At 37.9% G+C, this 13,618-nt stretch overlaps 1 protein-coding gene across 1 annotated transcript; it reads right to left on the bottom strand.

Moving 5' to 3' along the window:
• Positions 1-447: 447 nt before the first annotated feature.
• ttc21b (tetratricopeptide repeat domain 21B) lies at positions 448-13,538 on the bottom strand. Its single transcript, XM_077580261.1, has 29 exons — positions 13,365-13,538; positions 12,764-12,893; positions 12,526-12,636; positions 12,279-12,445; positions 12,060-12,182; positions 11,752-11,909; positions 11,443-11,527; positions 11,253-11,351; positions 10,971-11,163; positions 9,303-9,400; positions 8,989-9,189; positions 8,444-8,573; positions 8,204-8,361; positions 7,381-7,605; positions 7,068-7,306; positions 6,893-6,965; positions 6,017-6,127; positions 5,806-5,944; positions 4,935-5,041; positions 4,540-4,728; positions 4,275-4,385; positions 4,106-4,187; positions 3,479-3,629; positions 3,238-3,399; positions 2,492-2,687; positions 2,022-2,246; positions 1,178-1,298; positions 1,031-1,098; positions 448-959 (listed from the first exon to the last, which is right to left on the bottom strand). The coding sequence occupies exons 1-29, from the start codon at positions 13,386-13,388 to the stop codon at positions 882-884; spliced, it is 3,954 nt and encodes a 1,317-aa protein (XP_077436387.1). The 5' UTR covers positions 13,389-13,538; the 3' UTR covers positions 448-881.
• Between the last annotated feature and the right edge of the window lie 80 nt (positions 13,539-13,618).

Raw genomic sequence — 13,618 nt, 5'->3', positions numbered from 1 at the left:
TCTGCCTTCAACTGGACTGTCTCTCACACTGCAACCGTCCAGTATTTTAGTGGCTCTCGCATTAAACCTTACAAAAAAAATACTTAGCTCTTCAAAAAGTACAATCGTTAACTAACAACAAGCCCCACCTTACCCTAAAAAGTGCATGTATTATTATTGTAAGACACTTAACATTATGCAGTTTGATTAACATTGTGCTTAAATATACAAGAAAACACTGTACTTAAATTATTATTCAATTAAAACATACAGTGTAAACAATAAACACTTCTTCTACATGCAACGCAAATGTAGAGTAGTAAAACAATCACAGCGTTATCAGAAGAAAAAAAAATCTAAAATGTATTTTGCCATCTGGCTAATAATGCACAATCAATGAAATTTAACTCAAAGTAAAATATTAAAAGCAGTAATCAACGCCACTGCAAATTACAACCACAAAACAACTCACGGTGCAATACTGAGCTTTATCTTTGTAAATGCTGAATTTGGACAAAGATTGTGTTGAGTCTCATAAGAACTTATGCAAAAAGGCTTGAAAAGAAAGTTTGAAAATATGACACATAAAATCATACAAAAATAATATTGATTTGTGCTGCGATATATGCTTCTCATTGTAATTTGCTAATGAAAATATTAAAGTGACTGTTTAATGGTTGACAAAGATTTGGAGTTACCTTGGTCTATTTTTTATACCACATAAATCTGGCATTTGAACAGGGGTGTGTAGACTTTTTATATTAGTTACCCCCCACCCCCCCCACACACACACACACCAAAAAATAAAAATAAAACACAATATTTTGGACCAAGCTTTAAACAATGAACCAAAGTGTTTGTGTTCCTGACATTTGTCCATAATTTAACAAGTGGTCAAGATCTTATGGCCTCAAGGCAGCGCGAGCTTTGTCCAAAATGTCCTTTCTCATTTTGGGATAATTTGGATGAGCAGCGAGAACCTGTGAATGGAAGAAAACAATGTGTGATTACAAAATTCATGGGAGATTTTGCAAATTTTGAGAAATCTCACCCTATGGCAAACATCGATGGCATCAAAATGGCGCTTTGCTTTTAAGTAGTTGAACGCAAGCTTATATCCTGAAATGAGGAATGTAAGAAATCTTCTTTGTAATATAATCTTCTTAAAATACAAACCTTCAATTTTAATTGAACATACCGATGGTTGGGTTGGACTGATTTCCATATTTCCAAGCCAGTTCATAGTTGAATGCTGCATCTTTGAATGCCTGCTCTTTCTCCATTATAAAACCCCGATACTCATAAGCTTTACAACATGACTGCAGAGAAAATTTAATTGATGTTAAATTCTTGATAATAAACATTCTTGATTTAAAAAAAAAGACTGTAGATTAAGGCTGAACGTTAGATATCTTTTTTTTATTTAACTCTTTGACTGCCAGACGTTTTCAGAAACGGGTTGTCCCCAGTGCCAGCCGATTTTAAGTATTTTGACTGATCTTTCAAGGTCCATAGAAAATCATGTGTTTGGACTATGGAAACACACATACTACCAAATGAAAGATTGGACTCTCATCTTTCATCAGAAAAAAAAAGTTTGTTTCTACCTTATTCCATTTTTGAGTAATCAACAATAGAAAATGGTTAGTTTCACCTTTGTTTTGAAACAAACGTCTTTTAACGTCTTTGGCACTCCTCCGTAGGATTTTACTAAACGTTATTTAACGTTTTTGGCAGTCAAAGAGTTAATATGAAATTATTTTTCCAGGTATTTTTTTTTTAAACAAACACAAGCAGTAAATTCATCTGTTTCTTAAGAACTGAACTTATCTAGACACTTTATATAAATAAATTAAGAAAATACACAAAGCGGTATATATGAAAAAAATAAAGTATACCGACTGACCGAATTGAGGCCGTTTTTTCTTTATTTATTGCAGCCTTGGTGATTTGAGAATTGCATTCTACTACATGGTGATGTCAATTTGAATTTAATTAACTGTTCAGCCTTACTGTACATTTATATTCACGCCATGACAGACCTTGTTATGGTTGAGACATCTCTTTAGGAGATCATCTGCCAAGTCGTACTTCCCCGAATGGATGTAGATGTCCGCCAGTAGCAGCCAGCTCTTCTCAAACTCGTCGGCATCAACGATATTCCACGTCATCTTGGCTATACGCTTCAGTTGGTTCCGAGCTCGAGGAGTTTGTTTCAGCATCATGTACGCCGTTGCCATGGCTAACAGTGCTGGCACGTGGTCGTTCTAAATTCAAACACAACATCCTGGTCAAACAGGAACAAGGCAGCAACCCCCCCCCCCCCCTTTCTTGTCTGTTTTCCGATTTTCAAAAGATCTTATCTACAAAACTAATAAAACATTGTGAAGGCATGTAGAAAATCAATTTTTACCTGCCTTAGTTTTACAGCCGATAAGCGAAGGTGAAATAACGCTGTCATGTTTGTTTACACTGTGAAGAATGTTCAAGCATACCTTTATGTCTTACTCACCTCGTTGGTTGCATACTCTGTGAAAACAGAGAGAGCTTTCTCTATATTGGCTTTTTGTTTAGTAGCCAGTAAGCAGTAGTTCTCCAGGATACGAAGCTGTACATGTCCGCCGGGTGTCTGCGGCCTGATCTCCTTTACCAGCCTCTCAGCTGTTCTCACTGCAACCTGCTCTGTCTCTTGCTTCTCTGTAGAGTTTCTGATTCAGATAGGTTGACGCATGTTAGCATTTTTAACCAAGTCTCCTTTCAGTTATATCTTAAGAGGTGCCTTGAGATTAGAGTGAACTGACGAGTTTTTCCAAGATACAAGCCATCGTTCCACTGATTTTATTCTTCGACTTTGCCAGCGCTTACATGCAGTCAATAACCTTTAGTCTGCTAGCTTAATGCTAAAGCTAACACATAATAGAAAACAACATAGGCGGATAGATTAGCATCGATGTGGTGTTCTGAAAACAGATATTTGAATGAAAGAGAGAGCAAATCATGCAGACAGACAATATAACAGCACTCAGTCGTATATTCTTTATCCTTTGCAAAGAACGACTAAAATTGTTACTGAGGAACTCCTCTGTCGCCACGTATATCTGTGTCAATATGTCAAAAGCAAAATGTGCACTCAATTGAATGAGAAAGTGTGACAAAAATCATTCAGTTCTTGTCATACTGTATGTTTTCCTAAAGTATTAAAAACTCCTGTCTCAAGGCACCACTGTCATTTTCAAGCTATAGTAATTTTCCACTCACCCAACTTCACCATCTAAATTCTCAAATACTTCTCCTCCCATAGTATCACTGTCAGGATTGAGGTAGATTTCAATCATGTTATAAATTGCGTTTTGACCCCAATCGTTGTCTTTCCGTGCTTGGTTGAAGCGACGCAGAGCAGCATTAGGTTCCCCCGTGTACCTGAGCAACAAGCACAAATTTAGTTATATAACATTCACAAAGCAGATGATACTAAAATCTCAAGCAAAAGTGGACTCACCAAAGATAAAGTCCTTTGCAGTAATTAAAACCGGGGTCAAATTTATCCCGGGAAGAATGTTTTTCGGCCCTATCAAAAAATTTAGGCACGTCTTCTAACTTTCCTGCCCTCCTCAGCAAGTCAATGAGACGGGACAGTGTTGGGTAGTTGTCTAAAAAAATATAAATAAATACATAAATAAATAAACAATGATTATGCTTTTCTATAGATATCACAAATGCAGTATGCGATGTGTTTTCACAAAATCAGGCGTATATGTCGCGGAGATTAGTTTTGAGTTATTGACAAAAATATATGTTTGGAAAAAAATGTCAAATTTTAGATTTCTCCAAAAATAACCTCCTTTAGGTCTCTATTTTTGTTTCTCTCTATTTTCAAATGTCATGAATATAAGTGATTAGGAAACAATATGCATTGTAAACAGTGTGTTATTTGCCGCACTGCTAGCTAGCGCGTCTCGGGAACCTGCCTCAAAATAACACAGAGTTACTCGCCTCAAACGTCATTTACAAATGATGTAAATATAAATATGTAAATTGAGATAGGAACCCAAAAAAGTCGAAATACATCGCAATGTGGCCCTCTAGCCGAAGACAAACACACAAAACGAAACTGTGTGTTTTGCACCTGGCTTGCGCTCCAGGAGTTGCTGATAGCGGAAGACAGCCTGCTCATAGTCTTGTCTCCTGAACATGACGTCGGCCATCATCTAAACACAAACACATGTTGAAAATAAGTCGTCCTAAAGTGTTCTAACTGGTAAACAGACAAACATGCAGTGGAGGGCTGAACCCACCAGAGTTGCATCTTCATGAAACTGGTCGTTCTTCAAGATGACACTGCATTGTTCCTGGCACGCATCAAGCTCATCAATGGTGAGGAAAATTTGGGCCAACTCCAGCATCACCTACGAAAGATGCGTTTTTGTGAATCCCTCTAAAAGACATCAACTCCCCAGGAGGGTTCATTTATGTAAGGATGAGATTGTAAAAGATGCTCAGGCTGGTCAGGCACAGCTGCGACAGGGAGGACATAGGACGTTTTGATTCAGTAGTACAGACCTTGTGATCCGTCTCACAGTAAACAAGAGCTTCTTTGTAGAACTTGATTGCTCTCTCATAGCCCCTCTGGCTCGTGTAGTGTTGAGCGATCTCGGAGCAGATCTTGGCAGCGAGCTGCTTCTGCGTGGGGATGGCGTCAGGCTCCTCTAATTCCACCCGCTTTAGCACTTTGGCCTGCACATCCCGGGCCTAGCGACCATTAATCAATGACGATCCATTTCAAACATCGTTTGGGTGTTATTGCGATTTATATGTCAATGTGGTATGCACATATAAAGAAATGCTAATGTCTTTTGTTTTCTATTGCACACCTGCTTAGAGATAATGGTATAAACCTTTGATACAAAATAGAAAAAAAAATCTTAATAGAAAAGCAAACAATTAGACCCACTTACCCTTTGTAGGGTTGTTAAGGCTTCTTCTGTTTTGTCAACCTTATTTTGGACCTTTGCCAACAGCATTAGGTAACGGCAATCATCTGAGAGGGCTGTCAGTTCATTCACTTTATTGGGAGATAGAAAATATGTAACAATAACAATACATACACATACTCACCCACACGTACACAATTTTTTTTTTTTTTAAATATACAAATAAAATAATAATAATAATAATAATAAAAGGAGAGCAATGATGATATGTCAAATCGGTAAAATTACCGAATGAACAATACTGAGCTCTCCAGGAAAAAAAAGAAAAAAAAGAAAAAATGTAACAATAGCTCCATCAATATATATATATATTAACTCATTCACTGCCATAAATTCCCCCCAAAAAAAAGATTATTAAAAAAAAAAAGGCGATTAACATTTTTAATTGTAATTGATCGCATGTCTTCACTAATTAACTCACGATTAATCACAAATTCTATATCTGTTCTAAATGTACAATAAAAAAACTTCTAGGTTTTCATTCTCTTGTTAAAAGTGGGGAAAAATGTTAAACTAATATAAATAGTCGTCAATGGCAATGAATTAATAAAAGAAAAGAAAAGAAAACATTATTAAAAATTTGGGGCGTCAGGCGATTAAAATTTGTAATCATAATTAATCGCATGACTTCACTAGTTAGCTCACATCTAATAACACATTTTAGATCTGTTCTAAATGTACAATAAAACAATTATAGGTTTTCCTACTCTTGTTAACAAAATTGAAAAAAAATGTAATTTAGTTTAAATAATTTTTTTACTTCTATAGCCGTCACTGGCAGTGAATGAGTTAAAAAAAATGTGCCGAAGCCTTTTTTGTCGTGTGAGAATTGCACCTGATTCACGGGAGAGAGAGTCATGCAGGAGTCTCTCACAGCGCTCGTATTGCTTCATCTTCATCAGCAGCTCAGCCAGGTCGTAGCACAGGAAGTTCTGCTGGTCAGACTTCAGCGCTGCTTCGTAGTAATGTATTGCCTGTGTAATAAGAAGCTTGGTGAGATATTCGGAGAGGCAATCATGGATATCTCTGCACATATTGATGCAAACCTTGGCGTAATAATGAGTCTTAACCAGAGCTTTCCCAAACTTGCTGGCAAGAGCGCCATCTTTGGGGGTTTTCTCCAGAGCTTGTTCATACACCTCAATGGCCTTTTCTGGCTGAGGATAAACACAACAACTTCAATTTAAGCGTAAAATGTATGGGTTGAAGTGTCCTATCAGAATTAAGTACTGGATTGTTTACTTAAATTTTTTTGGTTTGTTTAAATGTAGATTATGTTGTATAATTGAGTATACCGATACAAATACTTTTAGTTAGTTTAAATTTTCATTCAAGATATCTGTAACATAATTGTGATCAGTTTTGCATCTTCAAAACTGAATTACAGATATCTGGAAGGAACACAATCAGGGACCTTTAGATCTCGAATTGCAGGTGAGAATTTATGGATTGGAATACAGTAGAGTCAGAAACAACTTGATATCATAAAATTGAGTTATCCGTTATTAACATATAACATACCTCATACTGATGAATGACAAATGTGGTGTCTTTTGTCCTTGGCCAAATATCGATGCAGATATCGGACGCGCCAATTGCGGACAGGAAGAAAATTGCTGACCACACGCATACTTTCTTTTAAGTTTGTTTTGGATGTTCAACATGCAGAACCAAAAAGTGATAGTAGGTAGCCATGATAACCCAAACTGGATACCAATGTTGGTTTACCATTCAAATGTGAAGTTTGATTTACGTCATTATTATATAAAATAGCTGTACAATTCCACAGCATTACGAGTACAGACTGGGTTGCAATTAAATTAAAAAATATATACAAGTATAAAGCTGATCTAAAGGAAGTAAATACCAATGTGGACAAAAGAATGCATTTAAAAAAATAATTCATTGCTTCTGCTACTTACCTGTAAAATGTGCATGTAAGCGTCCCCTAGTAGGACATATGTTTGAGGACCAGGTAGCTTGTCCACCATTTCCCTGTAAAACAAACCAAGCTATTACATCAAAAATCTCCCTCACATACTAAATGGATTAAAGTGTCGACATACTTGCTCGTACTTGCACCTCGAGATTACTCACCTATAGCAACTCACATACAGACGCTTATCCTTTTTGTGGTTGAGGTAAATGTCTGCCATTTTCTCCTTGGCTTGGATGTAGTAGAGCTGCTCAGGTGTGATGTTTCTGAGCATGCTCAGTGCCAACTCGGTGTCACCTCGAAGCAAAGCCAGATCTGCGTTGGCTATAGTGACACGCAGCTCTTCGGTTGTGCCAGAGAACTCATTGATGGCATCCTGCATTACCTTGGCTGCCTCGTGCTGTGAAATTAAATTGGTATATGAGTCTACACACAATACAATAATGATGACAAATATGTATGATTTTTTTTTACCTGCTCTCCATTGAGCCACAAGGCCTCAGCTAACTCCAAGAAGACAGAGACACAATCTGCGGAACTCAGGTCGATCTTTTTGTTTTTGGATTTAGATGATGATCCAGCCCTGCAGACCCCAGGAAGACTCATTGCCATTTGCAAAATCTGAATAGCCTCTGTCAGTGCACCCATTTTCTTCTTTGCCTGAGCTTTGATCAGGAGATACAAGGGATGTTCTCGAATCTGCAATGGACAAGTAGATAATTAAGGTCAAATGTTATATAAATGTCATTTGCTAGAGATATATAGTGGAACCTCGGTTTGCGAATTGAATGTTGCGTGACTTCACTCACAAACCGAATTGTTAGCAAATTGAAGTAAATGTTTCCCATGGAAATGAATGGAAATACAATTAATCTGTTCCGGCTGCAGAAGAAAGTAACACATAACTCCTTTACAAGTGTATATTAGGTATGTCTACATTCACCACAGATACAGCTAGCCATAAATCGCCCCACACCTGCACATCAAAGTGGCATACCTGGTAAAAATAATTTCAGTATTAGACAGTAATTTTCATGGTGAAGTATTCAGACATGAGAAAACAACAAATAATAGTAATTAAATAATTTAAATAAAATTTGTATCGGCCTTTTATTAATACTCAAAGATGTCCAAAAAATAAATAAAAATAAATAAATAAATACTAAAAACATACAATAAAACTAGAATAAATACATGAATAAACAAAATAAAATAAAATACACCAACAAATAGGGGATTTCTTTGCACATTAGAGTTCACTGTAGAAAATGTGTTATGACAATGATAATAATCTCACCTCAAAGTTATGGCTTAGGCAGACTTCAAGCGACTGCGTGCATGAAGTGAAGCTACCCCGCAACAAGTGGATCTGCGCCATGAGCAGATGAGCGTCCGTATGAGAAGGACACTGTTCGAGGCAGTGTTGGAGACTGCTCTGAGCAGCATCAACATCACCTGATTGGACACAGGTGTGCAGTATTTCAAAAAGTCAGTTAAAAGAAGCAGCCAGCACATTTAATTAAAATGCAGTGCTCACCGGACTGATATCGGACTTTAGCTTGCAAGAACAGCCCTTGAAGGAGCCCTGGCACAATCTTGACCACTGTATCCAACAATGCAGCACAGTGCCTGAGTTGAGGAGCAGGAGACTGGCCCTGAGCTGGAGGCTAAACAGCGTCAATAGAGAAGAGAATTTTACCACAATCATTTCAACACACACCTTTAACTCTTTGACTGCCAGACGTTTTCAGAAAAGGGATGCCGTGGGTGCCAGCCGATTTTAAGCATTTTGACTGATCTTTCAAGGTCCATAGAAAATTATGTGTTTGGACTATGGAAACACACATACTACCAAATGAAAGATTGGACTCTCATCTTTCATCAGAAAAAAAAGTTTGTTTCTACCTTATTCCGTTTTTCAGTAATCAACAATAGAAAATGGTTAGTCTCACCTCTGTTTTGAAACAAACGTCTTTTAACGTCTTTGGCACTCCTCCATAGGATTTTACTAAACGTTATTTAACGTTTTTGGCAGTCAAAGAGTTAAGGTGGAAATTAAACCTTAGCATTAATCATTTGTACCTTAGTGGGACACAGAGCAAGGCATTCCTTGACGATCTGTAAGAGGAAGTCAGGGTTCAACTTGTGAAAGTACTCCGCACCCAAAGGTAGACCCTGAAGTGTAGAGAAGTGGGTTTCCACGGCATCGTTCAGGAGCTTGGTGACCTCTTCTTGAGGGTGGCGCTTTTTGATTGCCACCAGCGCTCGCAGGTAGATGAGGTCCTAATGAGATGGGGGGGGGGGATTAGCTCAGATGCTAAAAAGAGGAGGGGCAGAAGTCCTCTGATGACAGTTATGGGAAAGAGCATTCACGAGAGAGCTTTTAAAAATGATACCCCTGATTTTCCTATGGATTGCTGAATTTCCGTGAGGAATTCCAGTTGTTGGTCTGCATCGTCAAGGCGGCCTTCTATCAGCTGGCATCGAATTATACCTGTGCAACAAAATGACAATTATCATGTAAGTAGATAGTAAACTCTGTAGAGTAAATTTGAGTGGGACTAAATAGACTCAGTTTTAGAGTAATATTTACACTTGGAAGAGAGTAAAATAAAGAATTGGAAAGAAATCAATAAAAGTGATTCAAGGGTGGAGGAACGAACTCACGACCCTCAGCTTGGGAGGCAGCCGACCTACTCCCTGAGCCACGCAGCTACTGCTTTCTGTTAGTATATCGCTCGTGTCAGCTGCAGCTGTTTCCATGATTCTATGGACTGTTCCTAACTCCAAGAGACCAAAAACGATGCCTTTGGGTTCTTGGAGATAAGCAAACAGTAGGAGGGGCATAGCTCAGGTGGTAGTGTGGCAGAAGATGAAGGTTGTGAGTTTGTTCCTCAACCCTTGAGTGACTTTTATTTATTTATTTGCCCCATTTTTATTTTATTTTACTCTCTTCCTAGTGTAAATCTTAGCCTACTATAAAACTGTTGTCTAATTGGTTCCACTCTAAATAGTCACATTTACTCTAAATAGAGTCAAATTTACTCTACAACATTTACTGTGTAGGGCTGGGTTAAACAGTCCCTTAGAAAAGCCTAAAAAAAAAAAAAAGAAAAACAAACATGTACAGAAGAGGATTAGTAGCTCTTGTATTGTTTTCTCTCTAGACTTTTTAATGTACTTAATTTGCTGTTCACCATAAATTACTCTCGGCCGTAACATGATTGCAGCCATATTTCTATTAAAAGTGTACAACCTCAGCACTTATTTGAGTTTTTCAAGTTAGCCTAGCGGTTAGCAATAGCTTATCTTTCTTCACTTGTTGCTCGGTATGTCGCAAGCTGACGTAGCTAGTCTTTGTCTTCATTTAACAGTGATAATAATACTTGTCACAGGGATGTGATTTGACCAAAGTGAAATTATCTGAAAATTTAGCCGGGGGTCTGGGGGCCGCTGGCACTCGCTCATGGGTTTTCCGTGTTTTTAAGTACTTTCAATGCACTCACATGACAAAGAAATAGACAAAACAACAGCATAAATTTTCAATGTATATTGAACTATCCCATATAAAATGGCAGTTTTAGTCAACTCAAAATCAGTCACATTCAAAAACATTGGACTGCCTTTGCTTTTAAAAACTATCACTGAGAATATCATCATATCTAACTAATGTGATTACTAAGTTAACACAAATAATGTTGAAGAGTTCAAATTTCATGAACAAATAATTGTATCAAGACCAAATGAAAAGTAACTCATATTAGAGCATACCACAAATGTCTTTGTTATAGCAGAAGATGTTATCTGTCGGAGTCATGTGCATACACAATGAAATACACAAAAAAAAAGAAAAAAAAAAACAGATTTTTTTTTTTTGGGGGGGGGGGGGATAAAAAAAGCGGAATTCCGCGAATTAGCGGAAAAATCACATCCCTGTTGTCAGATGTGTAGCTGATGGTGGTGGAGATTAAAGACAAGCAGCACTAGCAAGCTATCTGCGGCTCGTAGCTGGTGGACAGTAAGTTAGCGCCTCACGTTCCCCTGGTAGCTCGCAAGCAACTTACCAGTCAGTGCTGGGAGGCTCGTCTCATCCAGAGTCATGGCTGTCTTGTACCACTTTATTGCTTCCTTGATTTTACCCTGAAGAACCATAATGTATCCCAACTCTGTGGCTAGATCCGAGTTCCCTTCTGTCACACTGTATGCTTTTTCCAGCATTCTCAACACCTGCTCAAGCACTTTTTCATTTCGTCCACACTATAAGGAATCAACACAAAATAAATTGTGAAACTCTATATGACAAAACTAAAGTAAAAACAAACAAAAGAGAGCATACAGTGTCTTACAATTCTGGTGAATGCAAGAGACATTCTATAAGCAAGTTCAGGGTTGCGTGGTTCCAGCATGTGCAGACTGCTGATGAGGTTGGAAAGATGTTTTGTCGACTGCCAAGTGAGAAACACAAAAAGTACAAATAATTCCATAAGGCGTGCCAGGTCACGTCTTGAGGTACAGATTGGAATTGTGTGGATTTACCTCAGCCATATCTCCATTTTTACATAAAGAATGCAGAGTTAGCATGTGTTGTGCGTCCAGGTTGTTTCTATCCATTTGTAAAAGTCTGAAACGATACATAACATGTAAATTGATATGTTGTATCTTGTAGTTGATGATGACATTGGTGAATGATGAGCTTCCGAATGTGGGAATTGGTCGCGCATCTACCAGGTAAATTTGATAGGAAGGCAAGTATGATATATGGAAAATGGAACATACAGTATGTGCTTGCAGTGACAAAATTGTAACTTAAGAGGATCGCGAGGGACAAACAATATCACTGCTTACCTGATTGCTGCCTCTGTTGTTTGCTCCCAGTCTTGGAGATTTAAAAAGAGTTTCATCTTCTTAATAAGAGCGGGCAAGAACCCAGGGAAAACGGCAATGATCTTGTTAACCACATCTAATGCTCCAGAGTAGTTCTGGCGATATTCATAGTATTGTGCCTGGGACAAAAGAAACATCTCCTTAATAGCATTATGAGGATGTACAGGAATAAAAAAATAATAATAATAATCGGGACAAATCCATGCATCATAACAGTTTGAACTGTGGTTGAAGAATGAAATTCAATAATAGTATTCTCGCTAGCTTACCTTTCCCATCAGAGAGAAAACATCTGGTCCGTCCTTCAGCCCTTCATCAAAGTATTTTCCAGCCTTTCTGGCATGTGCATCCTTCCCGCATGTCACATCTATCCATCCTTTCAGGATTATGCCCTACAGAACAAATTGGTCATACCTTTTTTCCCCCCCCCATGCATGCACAAAATCATGAATGTTTCTCTTGCTCTAACAACAACATAGTGGTCTTACCTCTTTGGAGCCATTGGAGAGTTTGATCATTCGCTCTGTGTATTCTCTTGCTTTATCATTCCGGCCTAATAGCCAGAGAAACATGCCAGCATGGTAAAGACTCTGGGGTGATGCGCTTTTGCGGTCCTCCTTGATTTTAGCTTCGAGTTCTTGAACAACTTCCCTGTCTGTGAGTATAACATGAATTCAAATAATAACAAAACTCTGATGTATTTATATTTAATCTATTAAATGACTGTTGTCTGACCAGGCTTTGTCTTTTTCTTCTCAGCATAGACAAGTGCCATTAAGGTGCACAGAGAGACATCTTGTGCATCTTTTAAGGTGTCCAACTCTGCTGTAGCTTCTCGAATTGAGTCTAAGGTTCGTTTAAGAAAAAAAAGAAGAAGTTAGATTTGTGGTTAATTAATGAGTTAAGTATGCATATAAAAATGAGACACGACTGTAAACATACATATTTCTAACTTATTGTGTTCAAGGCTTACCTTGCATTAAAGTGCCATATCCGTGGAAGAAACCGAGGACAGGGTCACCTCTGAACTTTGTCAAAGCAGCTGCTGCAGCGTTCACAGCATGGTTGAAATACCTTTCGTTGCAATAATATCTGATTAAAGCCTGAGAACAACAACACCAGATAGTAAGTATACCAGTGGTGGGAAGTAATAGGTGCATATTACTTGGTTACTGTACGTAAGTACATTTTTTTTTTTAAGTACTGTATTGCTAAGTTTCCTCAAGTATTTACTTCGCAATAAGTTTTACTTTTACTCTCTATCAAGGTGACAAAGTGTCATTGATATTGTAAATAATTAAAAGTAACAATTCATTTTCACCTTTTGTACTTAGGCTGTATTTGTTTGATTTTACTCTAAGGCAAGTAGTCGAATCGGTACTTCTACTTTTTACACAAACGTAAATACAGTGTGAGTACTTATTCCACCATTGCAGAGCAAACGAACTAATGCCCCCTCAAAAAAAACAAAAAAACTCGAGCGCTATTATCTTAAAAAACGTACAAGGATACATGCTCTTATGACTAATGATATGTTAAATCCCAAGTAAAGCGAGTTTAAAAATTTCGCTCACCAACGTTGTCTCGTCCTTCTCCATTTCGGCTGAGAAACGCTGAGCGTGTGCAACAATTGAGACGCGATTAAGAACCTATTTTTCCATTTGGTAGTAACAGTTCTGATAAGCAATTACAGTAATGTTGTTTCGTCGTGTTGCAGAGTCTTCGCCATATTGTGCCCCCTCTTCTCGCGTTGCTTAGTAACCACATGCAGCTCATTCTCTTCTTCGTTGTTCGTTCAGGTGACACACTAAATACCGCCACCAAGTGG

The sequence above is a fragment of the Vanacampus margaritifer genome, chromosome 11, assembly GCF_051991255.1.
Source record: "Vanacampus margaritifer isolate UIUO_Vmar chromosome 11, RoL_Vmar_1.0, whole genome shotgun sequence".
In the NCBI taxonomy this organism is placed as follows: Eukaryota; Metazoa; Chordata; class Actinopteri; order Syngnathiformes; family Syngnathidae; genus Vanacampus; species Vanacampus margaritifer.
This window is presented reverse-complemented; position numbering and strand designations above follow the sequence as displayed.